At 48.2% G+C, this 26,276-nt stretch overlaps 1 protein-coding gene across 2 annotated transcripts; it reads right to left on the bottom strand.

Moving 5' to 3' along the window:
- Nucleotides 1-83: 83 nt before the first annotated feature.
- On the bottom strand, nt 84-26,250 carry CHFR (checkpoint with forkhead and ring finger domains). Of its 2 annotated transcripts, XM_043488250.1 has the most exons (17): nt 25,955-26,091; nt 25,657-25,800; nt 21,413-21,512; nt 18,655-18,764; nt 17,697-17,756; nt 17,332-17,550; nt 16,777-16,944; nt 11,864-12,020; nt 10,663-10,980; nt 8,730-8,872; nt 7,591-7,707; nt 6,989-7,072; nt 6,145-6,215; nt 4,738-4,825; nt 2,864-2,971; nt 2,359-2,431; nt 84-1,145 (listed from the first exon to the last, which is right to left on the bottom strand). In XM_043488250.1, the coding sequence occupies exons 2-17, from the start codon at nt 25,787-25,789 to the stop codon at nt 1,103-1,105; spliced, it is 1,992 nt and encodes a 663-aa protein (XP_043344185.1). In that variant the 5' UTR covers nt 25,790-25,800; nt 25,955-26,091; the 3' UTR covers nt 84-1,102. The 2 variants fall into 2 exon arrangements, with proteins under 2 accessions (XP_043344185.1, XP_043344179.1); XM_043488244.1 differs by lacking the exon at nt 21,413-21,512 and having other exon boundaries at nt 25,955-26,250.
- Between the last annotated feature and the right edge of the window lie 26 nt (nt 26,251-26,276).

Here is a 26,276-nt window from a genome sequence, read left to right as displayed (position 1 = left end):
CACTCTGTTAGTTAAGCAGGTTACCAGTGACCTCCACAGGTGGTCCTACCAAAGGAACATATCACAATCAACACAGATGAAGGTGCCAGGGAGAGAAACAGACACAGCGTGTTTATTAGAATGCGGGAAGGAGGCCTTCTTCCCCAGAGCACTGCTTCTCAGAGTCTGTATCAAGAGCAAGACAAAGTTGAAAATCGTATTCCTGAGAAGAAGCAAAAAAGGTACAATTTTGCAAACAAACGGGTGGCTTTAACAAATGATAAAAAAAAAATTTTTTTTTAAACAACAAAATTTCAAGTATTATTCCAGATGACACGGCAAACCCAACGCAGGAGGAAAGGCTAAGGACTCGCAGAAGCTATTGGCAGGAAGGGGCTGCTCCGGGCGGGCTGGGGTGTCACCAGGGACAACCTGCAGCCTGGCCCCAGGCCACCCCAGCCCCGAGGCTGGGAGAAGTGAAGGCGGACAGCTCGGTGGACTGCAGTTGTGCCAAGGAGGAGTCCTGTGTGTTAGTGACCCAAACACCCCCTTGGCGCTGGGGAGTCCTGGAGGTCTGATGATTTTTTTTCATAAACAGAAACATATGCTTATTCTTTCAAATATCAGTGTCTCCAATTTTAGTCAATTTGTAAATATAAATTATATCATTTGTGCTACAGTTCGTGATATTTAAGTCTCATTAGGAGATGAGCACCGAAGCTATGAAAACACACACGTGAGCTGCTGTGCGTCCTGTGGCTGGAAAATTGTGCTCCCTTTCCTCACAGCACAGTGTTTCCGACAAACTCCCCTTCCTCTCCCAGGACACTCTTCTTGAAGAGAGATTTCTGCTTTGACTGTGGTTGTGGGACAGATACACAGGGGACAGCTGATGGCTCTTGTTCCGGCCCCAGGGCTCTGGGTGCCACAGGTGGGGGGCTTCTCACTGAGAGGGTCTCACTCTACAAAAGAAAGGTCACACCAGAGTGCCCTATGCCAAGACCCCAGTGTCCCCTGAGGGGGGGACTGTGAAATGCCCTTAAAATGTCTGTTTCAGTATTTTCTGAGACACGTGTCACTGACTGCCAACACTCCTGAGCCATCGTGGTGCCTCCTTGGACGCTCAGTTCTTGAACCTCGTCTGTTCACAGATGTGATTGAATTTCCTGTGGGGAAAAAACAGTCAAATCATACGAGAGGGCATCACAGATGCATTCAGTAAAGGAATTCTGTACTTGCACCCAAAGGCACTACAGGAGACACTGACCCTGTGCTTGGGGGTTTGCAAGGGCATGTTTCTCATAGTCAAAGACATTAACCCCACATGCAACCTTCTTTGTTGTTGTTTAGTCTAAGTCATGTCTGACTCCTTTGTGACCCCTCCTTTCTAAATGCAAAATATAAGTGGAACATTTGGGTAATTTCCAGAAACTCAGACCTGTGCCTTGTGAGCATCCCCAAGGTACCATGGGTGACCTCCTGAGAATACGAGGGTGCCTTTGCTGCCCCCCTTCCCCATGCTTTAATAGAGCCAGGTTAGCCTGTTACAGTGAAATCTCTTTCTTAGAATAAAATGAGCTCTTCCACACAGTTTATGCTCAAATACAAACCAAGATTTTTATTCTACAGAATCACTCTCTCAGGGGCGGCTGCCTTTACCTGAGTCCTCATGATGACTCCTGAACCAATTCCTTAAATTTGAATCTCTAATGACTGTTTGGGATCACAGTCACCGCAAACAGCATCAATCCATGAAACTGACTTATGTGATCACTTTCCTCATGGTTTCAAAGCAGAGGCCGATCTACTCCTATGGGCGACCGCACGTGGTGACGTGAATGTCAACATGAACAGCCTCTAAAGACCCTGTGGGAAACTCCCAGGGAGAGCTCTAGCCATCGCATCACCACAGGTAGATCCAGGTGCAGGGCGACGTCGCACCTGGATCTTGGGAAATGGTTCTCAGTGACCACAGCCACGGATTCGGAAAGCCCTCAGCCCTGAACATGTGGGCTGGGGACATGGAGGTGGAGAAGGAGATGAACGTGTGTGGGCCAACATTTCATGAAATGACATAACGGAAGAGCAGAATTTCTAAGTGATGATGACTTTTTTATATACTACATGACTTTATAAAAGCATGACGACTATTAATGAAATAGTATATTTTTTTTTTTTTTAATTTTTATTTTTTTTTTTGAAATAGTATATTTTTAAGTAGAGAACTGACTACTTCATGAACATCCCTAAAAGCTTCAAAATCAACATGGCCAAAAGATTTGAAGAAAAGCAGTTCCTGTTAGGAAACCGCGGGTTTGTCTGCCTTTCTGCACTCACTCCTCCAGCCTGGCCCAGCCCCCACCCTGCATGCACACTCACATTGCATGGTGGGCCTTCACCTGAGTGCGGCAGTTGCGGCCCCAATAGCAATCAGGACGGGATGTGACGGCCACTGGGAAGAGAAAAAAACGAACACACGTCATGCACATGTCTACAGACTTGGCCTAGTGAATTTAAGCTGAGAAACAAAGAGACACTGCAGCTGAGACACACAACGCTTTGTCCCACTTCATAGTCTGCTTCCTTGTTCTCCAGGAAAGGAAAAGAATCCTTAATTGAAAATCCAGTTTAGAAATGAGATGACGCCAGTTGCCATCATGTTTCAGGAACCCGCCTCACCAATCCAGAGCCTGTGCAGGCACCAGGCAGGGGCGCTTGAGTAAAGCGTGGCCTTCGTGCCCCCACCCACCAGGCTGTGTCCCTGGCCCTGCTGTGAACTCAGAGCAAAGGCCCACACAGGGTATTGAGCTACTGGAAAAGAGTGTGGGAGCCCACGCAAGCAGAACTGAACTGTGGGCCTGGAAGGGGCCAGGTGGCTCCTCACCTGGTAGCTCAGAGGCAGGAATGTTCTGCCGGTACTGGTAGGTGAGCTCGCGGAAGCTCCGCAGGCCGCAGCAGTAGCACAGCACGGTGTTCCCGGTGATTCTGTAATCTGGAAGGAACACAGCCTCTTACAGGCGCAGCCCGCCAGTGGGTAGCATCATGTGGGCAGCACAGCAGAACAGACGTGGCTTGCACGCTGCTGGGGAACTAATGCACCGATCCATAGACAGGGTGGAGACAGAGGGCTGGGCATTTGGAAAACAAGAGCAAAACCAACCTAGACGCCAACTTATTTCCTTATAGCAAAATCATTCCATCTAGATAAAAAATTTAAATATTTAGAACAATCTAAAAAAGTACTAAGAGGAATGAATATTCTTCTCTTGAGCTATTTCTAACTATGACATGAAAACAAAATGGCACAAAGGAAGGGATTTGTAAATGTGACTGCCTCCAGTTTATACATCACAATGGAAACACATATAACAAAAGAGAAATACTAATGAAACAGTAATGAAATAGTAGAAATGACTAACATCACTTTTAACACAAATGACAATGTGTTGTACCCTTAATTAACAAAGATATCACACAAATAACCTCCCAAGTCCAAAAATGAACCAAGGACACAGACACGCATATATATGTCCCATATAAGAAAAAGATTTTCAATTTCATTAATCATCAAACATGGGCAGATAAAATATCCCACCGTTTGCCTCTTTCATATTTACAAGACCTAGAGAGCAAACATTCAGCTGATGGGCTTAGGGGATGCTGGCACTCAGGCCCCAGGGCATGTCTCAACCATGCAAGCCAGTGACAGTAGTCCTGTTTATTATTCTAAGGGGACAACTGTGTTTTTTTTAGGGGTGGGGGTGGGGACGGGGACTGATTGTGAAACCTACAGGACTGCACGCTTGACAGCTTCAGTGGTGGTTCAAACAGTGAAAAGCTGGAAAGAACTTAAATACCCTTTAGTAACAAACTGGCTAAATGAACGACGGTATCAGAATGCTAAGTAATAACAAAAAAAAAATCAAGGCCTAGATCTTTGTTGACGTAGGAAGAGTCTGAGGTATACTGTTGAGTGAATAGGTTATTAAAAGTATATCTGGCAAGATCTCATTTATGAAAATGATGCACAAACATGGGTACATGCACTTAGAAGGGTGGCTGTCAAAGTATTATGACTGGGTATATTTTAGGTGGTGGGATCTCCAATGATTTTCACTTTATCCTTCAGACTTTCTTATACCACTTACGTTTTCTTTGTGAACCACATCATTCTTATAAAAATAGCCGTTAAAAAGCAAAAGAAGTTAAGACCCAACCACATAGAGCTGTCCCAACAGAGAAAACTCAAGACACTATAATGTGTCTGTGAGATAAAATAACTTAGTACCTTTCAAGTCTTTGATAATAATTTATGTGTTAGGGAAAAAAAAAAATCACTCACTGATTTTTCTGCACCCTCCATTAGTGACAAAAGTTCACATTTCACAAAGCACTAGGTGTCCCTCGGAGAGGGGGCAAGCCTTCACTGAGTCACTTGATGCACTGAGGGAGAGGCCAGCAAAGACCCTGACAACCAGCCCTAGAATGTCAATGCTGACCAGTGGTGGGGCCAGCACCTCACCAGCTGTGCCCCTTCCCTCTCCTGTGCAAGAAAAGACTCTGGAACATGTCATGTCCAGAGGACCTTTCTGTCTGTCTCTGCCAGGGTGGGCAGAGGTTGCAGGAGTGAACGCGGGAAAGCCAACAAGCAGTGCTGCCAGTGTGTGGACAGGCAGGAGGGACCGCTTGGCCAGAGGCAGAGGTGCCCCTGGAAAACACCACTATCAGTGGGGGGCAGGCAGGCACAACAAGGCTTACCAGACAGCAGGAATACTCCCCTCTGCAGAGCCCCAAGGCTCTCAATCAACATGTTTTTCCATGTCAAACCTCTGGTGGCCAGGTAATTCTGTAACAGGCAAATGGGCAAAAGAAGAAACATGAGCTTGGAGAAGGAAACATTAAAATGGCAAAGAGGGAGCTTCTCTGATGGTCCAGTGATTGAGAGTTCGCCTTGCATTGTTGGGGGACACTGGTTTGATCCCTGGTCTGGGAAGGTCCCACATGCTGCGTGGCAGCTGAGCCCATAGGGCCACAACTACGGAGCCCATGTGCTACAACTACCGAAGCCCCCATGCTCTACAGCCTGTGCTCTGCAATGAAAGAAGCCATGGCAACAGGAAGCCCATGTAGTGCAACTAGAGAGTAACCCTTAGTCTCCGCAACCAGAGAAAAGCCTGAGTAGCAATGAAGGCCCAGCATGGTCAATAAATAAATATTAAAAAAACCCAAAAAAACCCCACAAAAAATCAAGAACAAAAACAAACGGCAAAAAGGATTGACATGTCATAAAAGGCCCTGGAAGGTGGGTAGAGCCAAAACACCTAAGTGTGGTGGGCACTTGCAGAGGGTGAGTGTTGCATGAAGTTAGGGGACCTGCTTCCAGGAGCTCAGCTGGGCAGCCTGGATGGCCTGTTGGAACAGGAGGCCTGGGACAGACATGGTATCACACCCACACACAGAGGCACAAACTTTTCGACCAAGGAGCTTCTTCTCAGTCTCAAAGGGCAGGCTAGCTTTAGAACCTCGAGTGTAAGAGTTGGCACTCTCTTTCTGAAATTCTGCAAAGACATTCCTATAGCATAGGAGCAGTGAGACCTAATCTTAGCCAGAGCGGCCACAGTGTGGTGACAGGCCCATGACCATGTGACAAGGAAGCCAGGGTCTACACCTGGGTGGGCTCTGCCCTCAAGACACATGGAGCTGGTTGGTTCTGCCTGTGTAAACCTACAAGAGCGTGCCTGTGAACACCTAGCCAGAGAGCAGTGGGGTGGAGGAGGTGCTGTTCAGATGAGAAGGGCCTTGCCCTGGGGGTGTCATACCGCACATAATTGGGGTGAAGGGAAGACCCCTGGCAAGCGATGCATGTGCATGTTAAACCCTGAAGTTCGAAGAGCCAGCTGCCTCCTGAAATGTATGAAGAGGGCCAGAGGGCAGTCCTGGTTCCACCCAAAGCCCAGCCACTCCCCCGGGCCTGCCACGGGCAGGCTGAGCAGGAGCTGGAACTGTGTAACACAATTCCTGTGGCTTCTCAGTGTGAAAGGCAGGGAGGAATACCTATCTGAGGGGATACAGGGTAAACAGACATGCAGAGTCACAACAGACATGCAGAGTCACAACACTGGACAGTCCTGGGAGGCCTCCCACTGGCCTCCACCTGGCCTGTACCTTCAGGACGTCTGACTCGTAGTTGTTGTTGCTCAGCACCCCATCCAGACACCGGTCACCCAGGTTGAGTTCTGTTGGGATGGAGGGAAGCAGCATTACCCATTTCATATACACTTTATGAAAGCACTTGTTCACCTGACAGGATAACCAAATTTCATTCATTATGGATTCTATGAAGAATGAAAAGTTATGTGACATTATGGTCATGGCGTGGGGGGGGAGGATGGGGGAGGTGATAGTAAGGAGTTTGGGATGGACACGTACACACTGCTGTATTTAAAATGGATAACCAACAAGGACCTATAGTATAGCACAGGGAACTCTGCTCAATGTTATATGGCAGCCTGGATGAGAGAGGAATTTGGGGGAGAAAGGATACATGTATATGTATGGCTGAGTTCCTTTGCTATTCACCTGAAACTATCACATTGTTTGTTAATCAGCTATATCCCATAATGAAATAGAAAGTTTAATTTAAAAAAAAGTTCTGTGATGAAGTATAATTTCAAACAGAGAAAAAGTAAAAGGCATTCTATTCCACTCCCCCCAGAAATGGTCCAGTCTGCACAGTCCCTGGTCTGGAGTTGTGAAGTCCAGACGTGTGTTTTTAGTGGGGGTGGTCCTTGTGCACGGCTCAGAGTTCCCCTGTTGTTGTTACTGCTAGCTTGGAGCCAACACTCACTGACACTTGTAAACCTATGCAGACCTCCAGGAAAAAGTAGCTAACTCATGGCGACCAGCGTGGCCTTTGCCTGCTCAGGCACACGGCCAGCCCACCACTGGCCTCAAGTGCACCAAGCGAACAAGGAAAGGTGGTGGTGATGGGTGGTGGGGCCGGCATTACCGCAGAACGGGGCCAGGCAGCCGAGGCAGCCAGTCCGGGCGCAGCCCCAGTATAGGTGGCAGAAGGGCTGCAGGCAGATGGCACCTGTGGACACACAGCACATGCACCAGTCACGCCACATGGCGAGGAGGAAGCTCATGTAACCATTAAATAAATGACACGCTCGACTTTCACCATCATCTGGAAACTGTTAATGTGCCGTGTAGTTCAGCTGTTAGATTTTAAAATGACACCTTGGACCAGGTTCAAACCTTGCTCGGGGAACTGAGATCCAACAAACTGGGCAGCCAACAGAATAGAATAAAATGAGACACTAGAGAACTACTGGGGTGACGTGTCAGATACAGGATCTAGAAAGAGAGTCCCCTGTGTGTATGACAGGGGCGGGTATCAACTGGTGACCAAAGATAAGATTATCAACACAGTCCTGCAGGGATACGTGGTGACACAGGTGGAAACACAGAACTGTATCTTTAGCTCAAATCACACACAAAAGGCCATGACACTTTGAAAACCAGGCTGGAAGAACACATAGGAGTGGCCCTGAGGTGGGGAGGGGCCCCAGGCAGACGGTGTACACACACACCCACACCCTCACTCACACTGCTGGGGGGCGATGCGGGGGTCCCGCTCGCGCTCCGCCCTCCGGTCGGGCATGGGCTGGAAGCAGCAGGTGCATATGGCGTGGCTTCCTTGCAGGGCGCACACGTAGTCCTGGGCTGTGGGACAGACAGGCCGCTCAGGCTGGTGCTGCCAGCGCCGTAGCAGCAGCACGAGGGTTCAGCCACACCTGGAGGGGCAGCTACAGGATGCACGAGAGGACACAGACCTACAAGAAAGCCTGGACAGCTCTCAGGCAATTTTCCTAACAGCCAAGTAACGGTCTACCACTCCAACTAAAAGGTTTAACGATGGAGAAGTGACCGAAGCTATCTTTTGGTTCAGTAGTTGGAGCAAGATTTCAAAGGCCACTTGAAGGTTTTCTAGTATTTCCTGTAAAGGAAGGACAGATCATAAAACAGTAAAGTGATTTCTCTAGTCTCTGCTGGCTAACTCTGCACCAGGAGCTGTGTCAATGTGGCCTGGCCCCTGGTCACTCACGCACCACGTGAGGCTCTGTCTATGCACTCGCCATGGTCACAATGGGGCCTTCCACGCATCGCCCTGGCCATCCCCACCTGTAGGGGCCTACAAGGACACCCCCGAGAGCCACAGCACAGCACACATGGCAGATAGTTAAGAATGTGGCTCTGCGTCACAATCCTGAGGTCAGTGGCCTCTAGACAGGCTCAGGCTGACAGTGGCAAGGAGGCCAGGCCCTTCAACGTAGGGCCACAAACCACAGTCCACACGTTCACTTTCCGTTTCTTAATGGCACCTAGGAACTCACCCACTGAAATGGACAGTGAACAGACAACTCAGGGCAGCTCTGGTAACATCATGTACTGTTGCTGGAAAGAGCCCAGTCCCTCACTGGAGGGGCCCATGTGTGATGGTCACTTCGGCTTTGGCAAGCATCCCAGGGCATGCTGACTGCCCCAAGGTAGTAGCGGGGAGGGGTGGGGTAGGGTAAGTGTCAGAATTAGGACTGTGTGTTCAAGAGCAGAGATCCACAATTAGAGCTGATTATCTGGTTCTTAGCTCATGAAAAGCAATGAGTTATCCGAGCAGAGAAGAGCCAGCAGAAGCACCACCTACACCCGGAACGGTCAGGACAGCAAGGAGGGAGTGGCCGTCTCACCTGCCGTGACGTTGGCGGATGTGGATGGTGCATCCCCAGGGGCCTGCGGTGCCCCTGGCTCGCTGCCGGGCCCTGGGTAGGGAAGGGGCTGCCCCGCCTGCCTGCGGTACTCAGGGCACTGTCTGCACACGATGGACGGCTGGCTGCAAGAAAAGCACAGAGCTCGGGGGGTTGAGAGGACAGCCACTCTGGTTGGTGTGTGAGGCTGAGGGCAGCGACAACAGCCCCAGCCCGAATGACAAGCCAAGACCCAGACCCCAGCTCACGGGCCTCGTCCCCGCTCCATGTCTCAGCTCTGCATCAGCTGCTGGGCCTGGTGTGTGCAAAGGGCAAGGACAGCTGCCCTCGTCTGGCACTGGCACCCCCTACACTCACCCTGCAGAGCAGCAGTCGAAGGCTCTGCTCCCTGCCACCTCCCAGCCCCTCTCTTCCCGTACTTCTCCAGCGCTCTCTCCCTCAGACACTCCTGGGGTCTGGAGACATCTCCTGCCTGCCCCTCGCCCCCCTGAGCCATCCCCTGGGGTGGAGCCGTCCTGTCCCCACACTGGGCAGGATGCCCTCTCGTAGGCCTGACGCCACCCAGTGCACACCATTCCCCTCATTAAAATCTGAGAATGCGCCAGGGCTGGAGGCCGCTGTCCACAGGGGCTTTCAGCTGTTTGCTCTTCAGCTGAGCCTTCAAACCTGCAGACGGTAAAACACAATCCTCAGGAAAGGCACATGTGGACTCCCCTCTGGTCTCAGTCAGAGGATACCTGCCCAAGTCTGCCACCCATGGGAAGGACAGGCAAGACACGACTAGAAAAGGCAGAAATGCTGAAAAGATGCTCAGCCATGTTTGTAAGAAAAACATGTAAATGGGAATAAGTTACCTGCCTGTCCCAATACCCCGAGTGTCTCGGGGATCATTGCTGTCCCTCCGCACACCCTGGGGAGTGCCGCCACCCGCACTCAACAGCAGGCATTTGATGACAGACGTCAGAAGTACAGCAAGGTATCCTCTCACTGAGACTCCTGACACGAATATCCTACTTCTGCATGCTTGTCTCCAAGAAATAACTTGACATGTGCACTAAACTGTAAACACAGAATGTGCATTGAGGCTTTGTCCCAGGATTCAAAAAAATATTACCAAAAAATGCCTTAAATGGTAAAAAAAAAAGAAAAAGATTATGTATGACTACACGTGTGTATGACTGGATGAATATATAATAAAAACTTCACACTAAAGTGATTTTTGGTTTTCTTTTTGCTTGAACATTATGTGCTAAATTTTGTGAAAAGAGACAAACTGGGGGTGGGGGGTTGTCTTTTTAAATATTATGGCCTCGACACAAAAATTCACACCCTGGACTTCTAAGTCAGGAGACATCAGCGATAAAATCAGGTCTCCTAGGGCTGCATCCTGTCTACCAGGTGGCTGTGGCTTTTCTGCAATAATACCCTGACAGATGATAAGTAACGCAAGTGAAACTCTAGGACGTGTGTTCACTAGGTAAGCTGTGGAGAGTGAGTGTGCTTATGTGGTATTTATATTAGCTGGTGAATCAAGGCACTTGAGGACTCAGCAAATCAGAGTATCATTTCCTGTGGTCAGTCTCTCACAATAATTAAGCCCAAGCATTATGCTACACACCCTGAACTTCTATAAGGCTGTATGTCAGTTACATCTTAAAAAACTGGAAAACAATACAGATAAACAACAAAAAAATAGAATAAATGTTCCACTGCATAACAAAAGAGAAAAAAGAGGCTATCACAGGAGGCAGGGCAGTGAGCAAGCCTCACCACGGTCACCTGAATGAGTGTCATGCTTGGCAGAAGGCAGGCAACACGACTGCCGGGTTGTGCCTCGGCAGTGGCCTGGACCAGCAGGTCCTGGGGGGCGGTCAGACTGGGGCCGCCCACCCCACTCCAGGCCCAAAGGGCTCACCTAACGTCCGAGGACTCGCTGTCCACGTCCGACAGCTCCAGCAGGTCCTCGGAGCTGCCCTCCTCGTCAGAGAAGGCCCTCCTGACCTTGGGCTGCAGCATGTCCTGCGTAATCTTGTTCCTGGCGGCCATGCTGCGCAGGTCCTCCTCGCTGCGCCTCTTGTCTGGGTGCTGCAGCAGGTACGCCTCCACCAGGTTGTTGAGGATGTGGTTTTTACAGATGCGCTCGACCGGACAGCGGCAGGTGGGGCACAGGGCAGAGCGCTCCATCCAGCCCGAGTAGCAGGCAGCGCAGAAGGTGTGCATGCAGGGCTGCAGGCTAAGGGCACACGACGGGTTTCAGAGGCCTGGGGGCACTCGTGGGCGAAGGTCTCCCCAGCAAGTACAGCAGCCCCTCGGATGCCAAGGCCCCAGGGGCACGGCTGGCCTGGGGCGTGAGGAGCAAGGACCCAGGGTCATGCTGCATCTTTCCTCGGAGGAGGAAATGGCCCTGCTCAGACTGAGGTTCGGGTGCAAAACAGAAAAATGAGCCAACTGCCCATCCCCAGCCCTCATGCTCTTTTGCCTCAGCAGGGCCTCGAGGCTGTGCTTCCTGGGCATTCCATCCACACCATGTGTGAGGTCTGCTGCTGGGGGGCCTGCATCCTCAGCTGATGCTGGGGGAAGTCACCTGCCTTCCAAAACCCGCTGGAGAAATAGTCCCTGCGCAAAAACATGGCACCCACCTCAACTGCTCTAACTCTGAGCCTGTCAACTACAAGAAGCTAGAGAGAAAAAAAAGAAACTAGAGGTCACATGGCACCCTAGGGAGGACCAGGGAGGAAGAGTGGAGACACAGGGTGTGGGTGGAAAGGACACGCATTTCAGCTGAACTTCAGACAGATTAATTCCAAGTTCCCACAGGGAAGCAAGGAGTGATCTCCATTCTGGGAGGCTTGCTCCATGCTAACCACCAAGCTTCCTTTGCCAGGAGATACCGAGCCCTCGGTGCAGCTCTCCTGCTCCTCCTGAGGCCAACCCGAGGTCAGAGCCACCACACCTCAGTCTCTCAGGCTCCTCTGTAGCTTCAGTCAATGGCCCGGTTTCTGGCTTGTCGGCCATACAAGGAAAATGTCTATGGCACCCTCAGGGGGTGCAGCCCCTGACCTGACCCTAAGGTCCGCCCCACCCTTGGCTTCCCACAGGACCCCACTTGGGCGCACCTCACACAGTCATGCAGCAGGTCCTGGCAGATAATGCACGTGAGTGTCTCCTCCATCTTGTCTGGCTTCATGGCCTCAGCTCTGACGTCGAGGGCAGAGGGAGGGTCTCTGCCAGGGTCTGTGACCAGTATGGGCAGGTTAAGGTCTGGCTCCCCATCTGCAAGGGAAGGGACACATTCTGACCGTCATGACCATGGAGGCAACACGTCTCTTGGATTTATAGATGTCTTAAACTGTGGACAGAAGACCCCGTCCTCCGTGTATTTCAAAGGGCATTTTTAAGAAGGTTCAAAATAAGTCTCATAATTTGGTATATTTAAGTTTTGTTTTACAACAGTTAATAGCATAAGAAGACACTCAGGATACATAGGTAAGAGAAAAGGCCAGTTGTCAAATAGCATTTGTGTATGAAGTCATTTTTGCTTCAATAAAAAAACATATGCATATATTCATACAGCAAAGTGCTGGAGAATACAGACCATCAGACGTTACCAGGAGCACTGATAAACCTATTTGCAGGGCAGGAATAGAGACAGAGGCCTAGAGAGACTTGTGGACACAGTTGGGGAAGGAGAGGTAGGGCGAACTGGGAGAGTAGCATTGATGTATTTTACATGTTACCATATATAAAATAAATAGCTAATGGGAAGCTGCTATGTAGCATGGGGAGCTCAGCTGGGTGCTTCAGTGGTGACCCAGATGGGTGGGACGGGGTGGGGGGTGAGTAAGAAGGAGGCTCAAGAGGGATGGGATGTATGTACATAAATAGCCGATGCACATTGCTGCATAGCTGATACCAACATAATGTAAAGCAACCATACTCCAATTAAAAAATAATTAAATTTTAAAAATGTTACCAGGAGCTTAAAATCTTTTTTTTTGCTGGTGTGTGTTAATTTTTCTATATCACAGAATAATTTTTAATTTATTAGAGAAACATGATTTAAAAAGTCAAATATTTAAAAGAAAACAAAAGCAGCAGCCCTCTGCCCCAGCCTCTGCTCACCTTCACCATCCCCACCTCCTCTGAGGAAAGGGCTTTCTTTCTTCCTAATAGTGTCTTTTAGCTGTTTCTTTTGTTCCCAGCCTCTGTGTTTCTGGACTGTCACGCTACATTTAGGCTGAAGATTTTAGGTATCATCTCCTGATATCCATTAAACAGAGAAGGATTTTGCCCTCTGAGTAGCCTTCCCAATATTATTCTAACACAATTATTGGCTCAGTATATTGTATGTATATTATTATGCTTAAATAGTCTGTTCAGTCAAATAGCATATTAGAATTTTCTTATATAATTTTTCATTTCTGATAATTAAAAATGGCTTCATTTTTACATACTTGTTTACGTATCTGTTGCCAACTGTTGGACTGGATTCTGTGGGCAAGAATCCCTTAGAAGAAATGGAGTAGCCATCATAGTCAACAAGAGAGTCCAAAATGCAGTACGTGGATGCAATCTCAAAAACGACAGAAGGATCTCTGTTCGTTTCCAAGGCAAACCATTGATATCACAGTAATCCAAGTCTATGCCTTGACCAGTAATGCTGAAGAAGCTGAAATTGAACGGTTCTATGAAGACCTACAAGATTGTTTAGAACTAACACCCAAAAAAGATGTCCTTTTCATGATAGGGAACTGGAATGCAAAAGTAGGAAGTCAGGAAACAGGAAACAGGCAACCTGGAGTAACAGGCAAATTTGGCCTTGGAGTACAGAAGGAAGCAGGGCAAAGACTAATAAGAGTTTTGCCAAGAGAACGCACTGGTCATAGCAAACACCCTCTTCCAATACCACAAGAGAAGACTCTACACATGGACATCACCAGATGGTCAACACCGAAATCAGACTGATTATATGCTTTGCAGCCAAAGATGGAGAAGCTCTATAGTGTCAGCAAAAACAAGACCGGGAGCTGACTGTGGCTCAGATCATGATCTCCTTATTGCCAAATTCAGACTTATATTGAAGAAAGCAGGGAAAACCACCAGACTATTCAGGTAGGTATGACCTAAATCAAATCCCTTAGGATTATACAGTGGAAGTGACAAATAGATTCAAGGGATTAGATCTGATAGACAGGGTGCCTGAAGAACTATGGATGGAGGTTAGTGACACTGTACAGGAGGCAGGGATCAAGATCATCCCCCCAAAAAAGAAATGCACAAAAGCAAAATGGCTGTCTGAGGAGGCCTTACAAATAGCTGTGAAAAGAAGAGAAGCCAAAAGCAAAGGAGAAAAGGAAAGATATGTCCATCTGAATGCAGAGTTCCAGAGAAGAGCAAGGAGAGATGAGAAAGCTTTCCTCAGTGATCAGTGCAAAGAAATAGAGGAAAACAATAGAATGGGAAAGACCAGAGATTTCTTCAAGAAAATTAGAGATACCAAGGGAACATTTCATGCAAAGATGGGCATAATAAAGGACAGAAATGGTTTGGACCTAACAGAAGCAGAAGATATTAAGAAGAGGTGGCAAGAATACACAGAAGAACTATATAAAAAAGATCTTAATGACCCAGATAACCATGATGATATGATCACTCACCTAGAACCAGATATCCTGGAATGCGAAATCAAGTGGGCCTTAGAAAGCATCACTACGAACAAAGCTAGTGGAGGTGATGGAATTCCAGTTGAGCTATTTCAAATCCTGAAAGATGATGCTGTGAAAGTGCTGCACTCAATATGTCAGCAAATTTGGAAAACTCAGCAGTGGCCACAGGCCTGGAAAAGGTCAGTTTTCATTCCAATCCCAAAGAAAGGCAATGCCAAAGAATGTTCAAACTACCGCACAATTGCACTCATCGCACATGCTAGCAAAGTAACGCTCAAAATTCTCCAAGCCAGGTTTCAACAGTACGTGAACCGTGAACTTCCAGATGTTCAAGCTTGATTTAGAAAAGGCAAAGGAACCAGAAATCAAATTGCCAACATCCATTGGATCATCGAAAAAGCAAGGGAGTTCTAGAAAAACATCTATTTCTGCTTTATTGACTATGCCAAAGCCTTTGACTGTGTGGATGACAACAAACTGTGGAATATTCTTAAAGAGATGGGAATACCAGACCACCTGACCTTCCTCTTGAGAAATCTATATGTAGGTTAGGAAGCAGCAGTTAGAACTGGACATGGAACAACAGATTGGTTCCAAATCAGGAAAGGAGTACATCAAGGCTGTACATTGTCATGCTGCTTATTTAACTTATATGCAGAATACATTGTGAGAATTGCTGGGCTGGATGAAGCACAAGCTGGAATCAAGATTGCCGGGAGAAATATCAATAATCTCAGATATGCAGATGACACCACTCTTATGGCAGAAAGTAATGAAGAACTAAGCCTCTTGATGAAAGTGAAAGAGGAGACTGAACAAGTTGGCTTAAAAGTCAACATTCAGAAAACTGAGATCATGGCATCTGGTCCCATCACTTCATGGCAAATAGATGGGGAAACAGTGAGAGACATCTTTGGGGGGGCTCCAAAATCACGGCAGATTGTGACTGCAGCCATGAAATTAAAAGATGCTTACTCTTTGGAAGGAAAGTTATGACCAACCTAGACAGCATATTAAAAAGCAGAGACATTACTCTGCCAGCAAAGGTCCATCTAAGTTAAAGCTATGGATTTTCCAGTAGTCATGTATGGATGTGACAGTTGGACTAAAAAGAAAGCTGAGCACCGAAGAATTGATTGTTTTGAACTGTGGTGTTGGAGAAGACTTGAGAGTCGCTTGGACTACAAGGAGATCCATCCAGTCCATCCTAAAGGAAATCAGTCCTGAATATTCATTGGAAGGACTGATACTGAAGCTGAAACTTCAATTCTTTGGCCAGCTGATGTGAAGAACTGACTCATCTGAAAAGACTGTGATGCTGGGAAAGATCGAAGGTGGGAGGAGGAGAGGACGACAGAGGATAAGATGGTTGGATGGCATCACTGACTCAATGGACATGAATTTGAGTAAACTCTGGGAGTTGGTGATGGACAGGGAAGCCTGGTATGCTGCAATCCATGGGGTTGCAAAGAGTCAGACATGACTGAGTGACTGAACTGAACTGAATTGAATGTATCTGTTGCCAATTCATTCCACAGCTTCCCAGGCCAATCAACTCATTTTCCACTCAATACACTAGACAATACAGTTTCTTTCTAAGGCCCATCCTCCTTCCCATCACACTGCTCCAATTCACGGGCGGCCCTCAGGTCTGCCTTACAACTACTGTCTTACCAACTACATTCCCAAACATTTTTTACAATCTTTTTAACTTTGGCTTTTAAAGCATAGATTTTTCTCTAAACTGTCTTTAGTGTGAAGTTTCAAACTATCACTTAAAGATAACATACTCTTAAAAATTGGCTGTTGTATCAGGACAGAGTCGCAACTCAAGAATACAGTTTCCAGGGGCTTCCCTGGTAACTCAGTGGTAAAAAATCCGCCTGCTAGTGCAGGAGACATGGGTTCAGTTGCTGATCTGGGAAGACCCCTCATACCACATAACAGCTAAGCCCGTGCACCACAACTACCGAGCCTGTGCTCTGGAGCCTCAGAGCCACAGTGACTGAAGCCCGCAAGCCCCAGAGGCTGAGCTCGGCAATGAGAAGCCACCACAGTGAGAAGCCCACAGATGTCACTAGAGAGTAGCCCTGCTTGCTGTAACTAGAGAAAAGCCTGTGCAGCAACGAAGACCCAGCAAAGCCAGAAAAGAAAAGTATGCTGTTTGCAGACTGATAGCATACCCTGACAGTAAACACAATTCAATCCCAATGGTACAAACAGGAAACAAAGGGCCCAGGCTGCCATCTGCTGTCAGCCTAAGACAGCATCCTCAGGCTTTGGCAGACAGTGGGGCCTCAACAGGTGCAGATCAGATGGTCCTGCTGGGGCCCTGAGGTTACATGAAACCTCAAGATTCTGACCTGCTTTTACTCTCTTCTTAACAGGCTCCAAATCGTCCTGATCCTGGGGTTCCGAAAGAGAAAAGGAAGCCCCCTCTCTGTCTGGGAGAGTCGAAGGGAAGCTGGAGATTTCATCACTTGTCACAGATGGACCACACCCCTTTGGAGAGACGTCTGCACCTCTGGAGCCTGTGAGAGGGACAAACAAGAAAGTCTGATTCACCTGCCTCAGAAGAAGAGACAGCAGATCGAAGTGTCACTGATTCGAACGAGGCGCAGGTGACACAAGATGCTGTTAAAAAACCAGAAAACTGGAAGGGTTCATTCTATGAGATTTTTACAGTATATGAATTACATAACCTGTAAAAAGTACCACACTGCTATAGTCCCCTATCCCTAGGCTTTCTCTTGAGGATGGAGCAAGACGGTAACTGCTGCAGAAACCTTACTACTGACAGTCTGATGCCTGACGCCACCTCTGAACTCCTCAGAGGCTTGTCTGTCTCTGTAACAACACAGGGCAGGACTAGTGAATAGAAAGCACTGTAGCTACCGCCCCGAGACCCCCATTCTCACTGGAGCTGGAGGGAGGCCCTCGGCCTGCAGAGGTGGGCTCCATGGAAGAGGTAGAGGCCGTGGGGAAGAGGTCCGACGTGGACGTTGATGGCTGTGGTTCCTCAAAGCACACCTGAGTGGCGGGAGACGACAGCAGGACCTGGGGATCCTGAGGATCGTCACCTCGCGCTGCACCTGAGGTATCTTTGGTCACGTGGAACACATTTTCTTTATTAGCTTCTGTGAGCACAGAAGGAGCAGGAGGAAAATACAGTCAGGGCACAGATGGGCACCACCGCCTCAGGCAAGCTATTCCTGTTGACGGAGACAGTCAACACACGGACCCACTTTACACACACCCACTCCTCTTGGAAAATCCCACTTACCAAAGGAGTCTTGTGTTACACCTTGCTTTTCACTTAGAGATTCGTAGAGGTATGCCACGTCTAAAAGAAATTAACCAAATCAGAGCACTGTCAGTCATATGCCAGGTGAGAACTCACATTTCTCTTCTGTTCCCTCCCATTACCTCACAGTCACTTTGTCCTTGTCGACTATTTTGACTTCTCAGCTAGTAACCACAGCTGCCAGTTTAAGGGAATTTAAAGCAAGTGATCCCAAACATCTGAACCAAAGCCAAAATAAACAAGCCTCAAGAAACTCATCTGGCATGAAGAGGCTGACTAAGGGAAGCAGAGCAGCAAGGAGGGATGAGTCTATGCCTCGCTTATGTCAAACCACCAGAAGCAGACACGATATCCTTCTGTGTGGCCACAGGTGGGTTTGACTATGCTGAGGACAACCTGGGGAACACCCGCCCCCTTCTTCCTATTTTGGGGGCACCATGTGAAGGACTTCCCTAATTCTGTCCTGCATCATTCTTCTTCCACAAACACAAACGTGGGTGCTCAGATCAGGACAAGCTCCAGTAGAATGCTGTCTGACCTCTGCTGTCTACTATCAAGTGTCCCAAAGCAGAGCCATCTGTGGCCTCCAGTCCCCATTCTAGGTCTTGTTCTCAATTTAGACGTCTTTTTCTGCCAGCTCACCTCTCCCCATTCACTCACTTCTCCTTGGCTACCATTTTGAGACCCGTGGCTCATGACCATGGTGGCATTTCTGAAGAATGGCTGGGGCTCAGAAACTGCAAGGCCAACACTCCCATTCTTCAACAGACACTACCCACACCAAGAATCCACATAAACACAAAAGGGATGCAGGGAAGCTAACATTCCTTCAGGAAATACTGGCTTCAATAAGCCTCTTCCCACAGTGCTTTCCAGCTGTCGCAGGGCCCCGGCCACACCTCACCTGTGGGTCCAGCCCAGGAAACCCCCCTCTTACTGTGTTCTGGCTCATTCTTCCTGTACACCAAGTAGATGACATCCCCAGTCTGTAAAGGGCAAGTTTGCTTCTTAACAACCTTCAGCTTGTTAATGACAGTTCCATTGGCACTGTAAGGGCAACAAGATGGAATTTATCTTACTTAAAATAACTTGGAGTTAAAAGTTTCCTTTTCTACAACCAGTAGGAAAGCAGTTCAATATTACCTTTTTTTTTTTTTTAATTTCAGTAAGTTTTTTGGCGGTGGTGCACAGCACACGGGATCTCATTCCCCAACCAGGGACTGAACTGACACCCCTGGCACCGGAAGTGTGGAGACTTAATCACTGGGCCACCAGGGAAGTCCCTACCACTTTGAAAATGATAAATACCCTTAGGAATAATATAAACATTTGTGCCACCTTACAGTTCTCTCAAGAAAAACCTTGCCTGTTGCTCTGTCACTCACAGCCAAATGTCGTCGTCAAGTGTTTGAACGTCTCTACTGTTCCAAACTCATGTTCTCCTCCTGGTGAAGCCCTAGAATCCACCAGCAGCAGGTGCTTTGACTTCCAGCTTCTCTTCTGCTTCCGCACCAGACTCCGTCCACAGACCTACCCCTTGCTCCAGCAGCCTCAGCCCCTCAGTTCATTCCTCACATGAGCACCGATGCCCACCATGAGACAAGCTCTGCGTGCTAAGTCGCTTCAGTTGTGTCCGACTCTGTACAACCTTGTAGACTGCAGCCTGCCAGGCTCCTCTGTCCATGGGATTTCCCAGGCAAGAATACTGGAATGGGTTGCCATGCCTTCCTCCAGGGGATCTTCATGACCCAGGGATCAAACTCATATCTCTTCTGTCTCCTGCACTGGCAGGCAGGTTCTTTACCACTAGTGCCACCTGGGAAGCCCTGAGACAGGCTCTGGGCAGAAGCAAATCAACACACAACTACCGACGACAGGACAACAGCGTGCTTCCTGCGCTCGGGAGGCCACTCCAGTTCATCGGGGACCATGGGCCTTCCCTGGTGGTCTAGTGGTTGAGAGTCCGCTGTGAATGCAGGGGACACAGGTTGTATCCCTGGTCCAGGAAGATTCCGCGTGCCACGGGGCAACTAAGCCTGTGTACCACAACTACTGAGCCCGGTCTCTAGAGTCTGTGTGCCACAACGATAGAAGCGGAGGAGCCCCGTGCTCCACAACAAAAGAAGCCACTGCAATGAGAAGCCCACACACAGTAAGGAAGAGTAGCCCCCACTCGCCACAACTAGAGGAAGCCTGGTACAGCAACAAAGACCCAGCAGAGTCTAAAATAAGTGAAGAAATATTTAAAAAAAAAAAATCAGGGACCACCCTGCTGGGTGGGAGGGCAGCGGGTACTACTGGGAGAGACAGAAGCCTGAGTCAGACGGGACAGGCGGGGCCTCCCTGAGGAGGGCCTCCTGAGTGGACAGAGGCTAGACTGCCACTGAGGGGAAGAGCACCCCTGAGCAGCCTCCTCCCCCTTAGCCAACTGTGGGCACTCACTCCCTGGCTGCACTCTTAAGGCCCCCAGGGAGGAAGAGGCTCTAGCCTGGCCTCCGAGCAGGCTTCCACTACCCTAGATTTCTGTTTAGGGCCAGACAGTAAATAGTGCGGGCGGTGCTGTCACACCGTCTCTCTTCCGAGTCCTCAGCAGCTAGCAGGGTCCCCGGAAGGCTGGGCTGCCTTCCCAGTAAAAGCCCACTTACAGAGACCCGCAAAGCTGTCTCAGCACGGCCACGGCTCTGCTGCCAGGCTCTTCTCAAGATCCACCCTCAAGCTCCTTTTAACCCAAAAGCCTGATTTCACTTTTCTGCTTAAAAAGTGAAAGGTAAGTCACTCAGTCGTGTCCGACTCAGCGACCCCATGGACTGTAGCCTACAGGCTCCTCTGTCCGTGGGATTTTCCAGGCAAGAATACTGGAGTGGGTTGCCATTTCCTTCTCCAAGGGGTGGTTAATCCCCTTAGTGACTCCTTACTGTTCTCAGGCTAACGTCTGGTCTCTCCAGCATGGACATGGGGGTCTTCCTGCTGGTGCTTCTGGGCCTCTGCAGCTGCTGTTCCTTCTGCATGGAACACCCCTGACCCTCCAGCCACCTCGGCCAAGGGAGGCAGTGGCTTCTGGAAGCGGGGACAGAAGACAGCTTCCCTCTAGAGCCTCCAGAAAGAGCTGACACCAATGAGACCTGAGGTGGACTTTGGGCCCCCAGGCCTATAAGATCCCAGATTTCTGTTGTTTTCAGCTACTGAGCTTTTGGTTATTACAACAGTATAATAGCATAATCCCATTAATACAAAATAAATGTGTATACATTTTCAGTGGGTGAGTGCAATTTGGAAAGCTTTTCACTTTTACACACTACTTATGTGGTGTAATAGTAAAAAAGAAAGGGATACTTCACTCTGTATAATGGGCTCCAGTTTCATCCATCTCATTAGAACTGATTCAAAAACTTCTTGATTTGGGGAAGTCTAACTTGCATATGTTTGTAAACACCCAAAATGTATCACTCCCTTTTAAGTCTTAGTTCTGAGACATTTTTGCTTTAATCTGAAAATATTCAAGAACTGTCACAGGTACCAGTGTCACTAAGTAGCCCATCCTAGAAACCAGAAAATATATCTCCCAATACCCAGAGACCCGAGCAGTCTTCTGAGCTATAGAAAGTGGGCCTATGTCTCTTCTCTGCAGTCACTGGCTAAAGTTGCCTTCCTGAAGCTACAAGAGGAAATAGGAAAGAAGTTCAGAAAGAGCTTACCTGGTATCTTCCAGTGATACCTGACCAGATTTTTCATCCACTGTAATTTTACAGTGATCTCCAGAGACCAATTTATTGCCAGGGAATGAAAGGTCACAACCTAAAACAGAGAGGGAGGTGTGCAGAGAAGGGGAATACAATTGTGGGTACTGGGCAAAACACTACACTTGGTTTAGTGATATCATACGACCAGAAGTCAAGACCCACAAAACATTTAAGTGTTAATCCAAAGGGAAAAGGGCCTATGTCTTGAACCTTTCTGCTTCCTCATTACCCAGAGGATATACCCCATCAACACCTCTAGCTACACATCAACTGCTTCATGGTGATGTTTTTACAATATGCACATGTATGCAGACAACCTGATAAGTATTATAGAACTTTAAGAAAAACCTAAGGGGCTTATTAAATATCTTCAGTATCGTAGTCCTGAATTTCTTCTGTGTAATCTAAGGTTTCATAAATGGTCACAAAATTGAAGCAGTGACGGAGTAACAAAAAATATGACTGAGTGAGTTATCACAGGCACACGTACATGTTTAAGAAAATTTAAAACAAAACGGGGATGTATCTATAGCTGAATACAATCACTGTATTCTCATTAAATCCAAGGGGGAAACCCTCAAATACTTTGTTCTCTCCTAAAATCAAAAGAATAAATGCTTTCAGGAGTGTTTTAATACCAAGTCACTAATCTGCCTATGATAGGTTTGCACCATAGCTACTAAGGTTTATAGTAGCTTTATTTTATTGTTTTTGGGGCCATGCCCTGCAATTGGTAGGATCTTAATTCCTCAACCTGGGATTGAATCTGCACCTTCAGTAGGAAAAGCACACAGTCCTAACCACTGGACAGCTAGGGAATTCCCTACAGTAGCTTTATTTTTAATAACCAAACGTGGGAAGCAGTACAGTACAAGTATCCATCAACTGGTGATGAATTAATACACACACTGCAGAACACCACCCAGCAACAAAAAGGAACACACTTGATACACATAACTGCCAAGGATGAACCTCAAAAGCACCAGCCAAGAGAAAGAAGCTGGACCCAAAGACAGTGTTGCGATAATGTGTGATTCCCCTTAGATGGCTTTAGATGGTCTTCTGGAAAAGGCCAAACTACAGGGAGAGAAATCAGATAGGTGGGTGTCAGGATTTGAGGTTGAAGGGGCAGGGACAGACTCCAAAAGACCAACAGGAACTTTCGAGGTGATAGAAATGTTCTGTATCTTGATGGTAGTGGTGCCTCCATTTCTCAAAACTCACTGACCACCTAAAAGGGGCAAATTTGACTAAGTGTTTAAGGTTCCATAAACCTTAAATTTTATTTGCCCAAACACTCCACATTATGGGAAGTATTTTGTTACATTTATCTGAGGTGAATTTCACCTGTGCTCAAGACTGTCCTATTACACTGGGCAAAACCAGCAGGATGGTCTCACAGCCCCAGAGCTGGCTGGTCACTGTGGCACTGGAGTGGGGTTTTAATAGGCTTCTCCGTGCCAGAACATCAGCATTCCAATTGAGAACTGGAATATTCTGCGCTTGTCTTTCAGTTGGTTAATCTCTCCATGGCTGGTATGCATTTCTGTCACTCCCCAAGAATGGGGAGCTCTTTGGGAAGGCGAGGACTCCCACTCCCCCTTACACATCAACTCAGCTCTCCCTTTTTCTCAAAATAATGCCTTGTACATAGCAGGTGTGTAACAGTTTTAAAATAATCAAGTTCTATAACCTGTGTGCCCCCCAAAATTATACACTGAAACCCTATCCCCTAAAGTGAGTGTATCTAGAGAGAGTGACTGTGGAGGATAAATAAGATCATTAGGGTGGGGCCTTAATCTCAGAGGGTTGAGGTACTTATAAGAGGGAGACACCACAGGTCTCGTGGTCCAGTAGGAGCGGACAGAAAGAGAAGGCAGCTCTCTGGGATCCAGGAAGAAGAGTTCTCATCAGGAAACAAATTGACTGGCACCTTGATCTTGGACTTCCTAGACTCTAGAAGTGTAAGAAATAAATTTCTGTTGTTTAAGCTTCCTGATCTGTGGTATTTTGTTATGGAGGCCTGGGCAGACTTTTAAACTCTATATTTTGCTGGAAAGGTTAATACATTTAAGGAAAGGACTTTCGATAGAATCAGCTCAACTACATATTTATGTTCCTTGCTGTTGTTGTTCAGTCACTAAGTCATGTCCTACTCTTCGCAACCCCATGGACTGCAGCACACCAGGCCTCCTTGTCCCTCACGATCTCCCGGAGTTTGCCCAAGTTCACGTCCACTGAATCAGTGATGCTATCCAACCATCTCACCCTCTATTGCCCTCTTTCCCTTTTGCCTTCAATCTTTCCCATCATCAGGGTCTTTTCCAGTGAGTAGATGATTGGTCGCATCAGGTGGCCAAAGTATTGGAGCTTCCTTGTATTAACATGTAAAGTGATACTATAGTGTTGTGTTATAATAACAATGGCTAACATTAAGTGCTAACTCTTAGCCAGGCTTCTTTAATCTTCACAGTGACCCTATGAAGTAGGTACAAAGGCACTGAAACGTAAATTTTTAACCCAGAATAAGTTGTCCTGTGCTGGTGGTGCTGCTGCTTCTGCTGGTGTCATGGTGAGCCTGGAGGTGGCGGTCTCCAGGGCTTCTGCTCTTCATCAAACATCCATTTACACCAATTAATGCATCTTGAAAAGTTTCTAATAATGCATAAATATTTTTAAAGTTGTAAAAAAAAATAACTTGATGCTGGGGTTTAAGACTGTTTCCCAAAAGACCCCAACAGAAAAACAGGTACAGGTACATCGTACTGGGTAAAATGAGGCCAAAAAATACTTGCTTTTAAGTAGTAATCTTTCTCATTCTCTCTCATTTAAAGTATAAAGTCAGAATAACAATGTATTATTTTCATTTTTAAAAATATTTATTTATTTATTTGGCTGCATCAGGTCTGAGTTGCATCATGTGAACTCTTAGTTGCGGCATGTGGGATCTAGTTCCCTGACAAGGGATGGAACTCCAGTTTCCCTGCATTGGGAGTGCGGAGTCTCAGACGCTGCACCACCAGGGAAGTCCCAGAGTCACAATTTATTCATTTGCATAAAACCAAAATATTTTTGTTGGCCTCAGTGCACTGCACTCTTAGTATGAAAGCTACAAGGGAGGTTAAATTATCAGAGGTCTAGAGGCAGTAAGCATCGAGGGTGAGGACTCTTCCTCTCACTACTTGTGTGACTTTCTTCAAGTCCTTAGCTTCCCCTTTCATTAAGTCAACAAATAATTGAGCAACTCTATTCTAAGAGCTGGGACTTGAGATCTTTTTTTAATGTAGTGGTTTACAGCTATGCACAGTGGTTTACAGATAAGCACTGCTTATCTGCATCCCCTAAGTTTTGGTACATTATAGTTTGGGGCTTCCCTGATAGCTCAGCTGGTAAAGAATCCTCCTGCAATGCGGGAGATCTGGGTTTGATCCCTGGGTTGGGAAGATCCCTTGGAGAAGGGAAAGGCTACCCACTCCAGTATTCTTGCCTGGAGAATCCTGTGGATGGAGGAGCCTGGTGGGCTGCTGTCCATAGGGTCGCACAGAGTCGGACACGACTGAGGCGACTTAGCATGCATGCATATAGTCCATGGGGTCGCAAAGAGTTGGACACGACTGAGCGATTTTCACATATGATATTTTTACTTATGTCAAGATATTTTCTAATTTCCCTTTTGATTTCTTCTTAGACCCACTGCTTCTTTAACAATGTTATTTAATTTCCACCTATCTGTGGATTTTCCAGTGTTCCTTCTGCTTTGCTTTCTAATTTCGCTTCTATTAAGGTTAGAGAAGATGCTTTGGGTAGTAATAAACTTGGGAAGACTGCATTCCCGTGGATAAATTATTATATCTACTTCATAAATTTGTAGGGAGGATTAAATAACCTGAATGAAGCACTCAGAAGTGACTGGGCAGACCATTAAGTGAATACACGGCAGCTGTTACACGAAAGCCCATTCCACTGGAAAAACTGGACGGCAGAATGCGCCCCGCCCAGGGGCCTCCCATAGCCTGGTGGGCCCGGTCTCGCCCTGCTCCTATCACCAGGATTCCGCTCTCAGCCCCCGGCTTCTGTCCTTCGGTCCCCGTCCCCCACCCCCATCCCGGGTCCCTGGTCCCCGCCCCCGTGCCCTGACCCATCCCCAGGCTTGTCCCCCGCCCGTCCCACGATTCCCATGCCCGCTCGCCGCCGCGCACCTCTTCTTCGCCCGATGGTCCACTCCCGTTTCCTCAGGAGGACGTGCGGCTCGCCCTCCTCGGCGCCCAGGCGAAGAAGCCTCCCCCAAGGCTGCTGCTGGGGCGGCTGCTCGCCTTCCCCCGGCCGCTCCATCGGATTCACATCTGACGAGACCGGGAAACGTCGGGTGAGACCCGGACCGCAAGGGCAGAGGCTGCGGCCTGCCGCTCCTCCTCGGCGCCCGCGCCCCGCCGCTGCGGCCCGCGCCGCGAGCCTCCCCAGCGTCCCGCCGGACGCCCGCGCCCGTCGCCAGCTTACCCCCCGCCCCGCGCCGAACCCGGAACCGGCCGCGCAGCCACCGCTGCTGTCAACAGACATCGCAGATCCCTCAGCTGATCCACTGGGCGGGGCCGGCGGCGTCCTTGCCCTGCGATTGGCGGGCGGTGGCCACCACTGAACGCGGCGGCTAGAGTGGAACCTGGGGGACGGGCATCGAGAGTGGACACGTGGAGGCTAGCAGAGCGTGCGCAGAGGATAGGCTGTGGGCTTGGATGCCATCTTTGATGCTGGCCGGGACGACTAAGTCGGCGCAAAGAGGACAGAGTAACGAGCATTGGGCACCGAAGCAAATTCCCAAAGC

The sequence above is a fragment of the Cervus canadensis genome, chromosome 1, assembly GCF_019320065.1.
Source record: "Cervus canadensis isolate Bull #8, Minnesota chromosome 1, ASM1932006v1, whole genome shotgun sequence".
Taxonomy (NCBI): Eukaryota; Metazoa; Chordata; class Mammalia; order Artiodactyla; family Cervidae; genus Cervus; species Cervus canadensis.
This window is presented reverse-complemented; position numbering and strand designations above follow the sequence as displayed.

Excerpts from the sequence above, each read along its gene's own strand:
- CHFR (XM_043488244.1), bottom strand. The coding sequence starts at position 26,250 with ATGCTCGTTACTCTGTCCTCTTTGCGCCGACTTAGTCGTCCCGGCCAG. Across the intron at positions 17,757-18,654 it reads GAAGAATGAGCCAGAACACA|ACGTGGCATACCTCTACGAA; the intron begins GTAAGAGGGGGG and ends AATTTCTTTTAG. Across the intron at positions 10,981-11,863 it reads CTGCTGCATGACTGTGTGAG|CCTGCAGCCCTGCATGCACA; the intron begins GTGCGCCCAAGT and ends GTGTGCCCTTAG.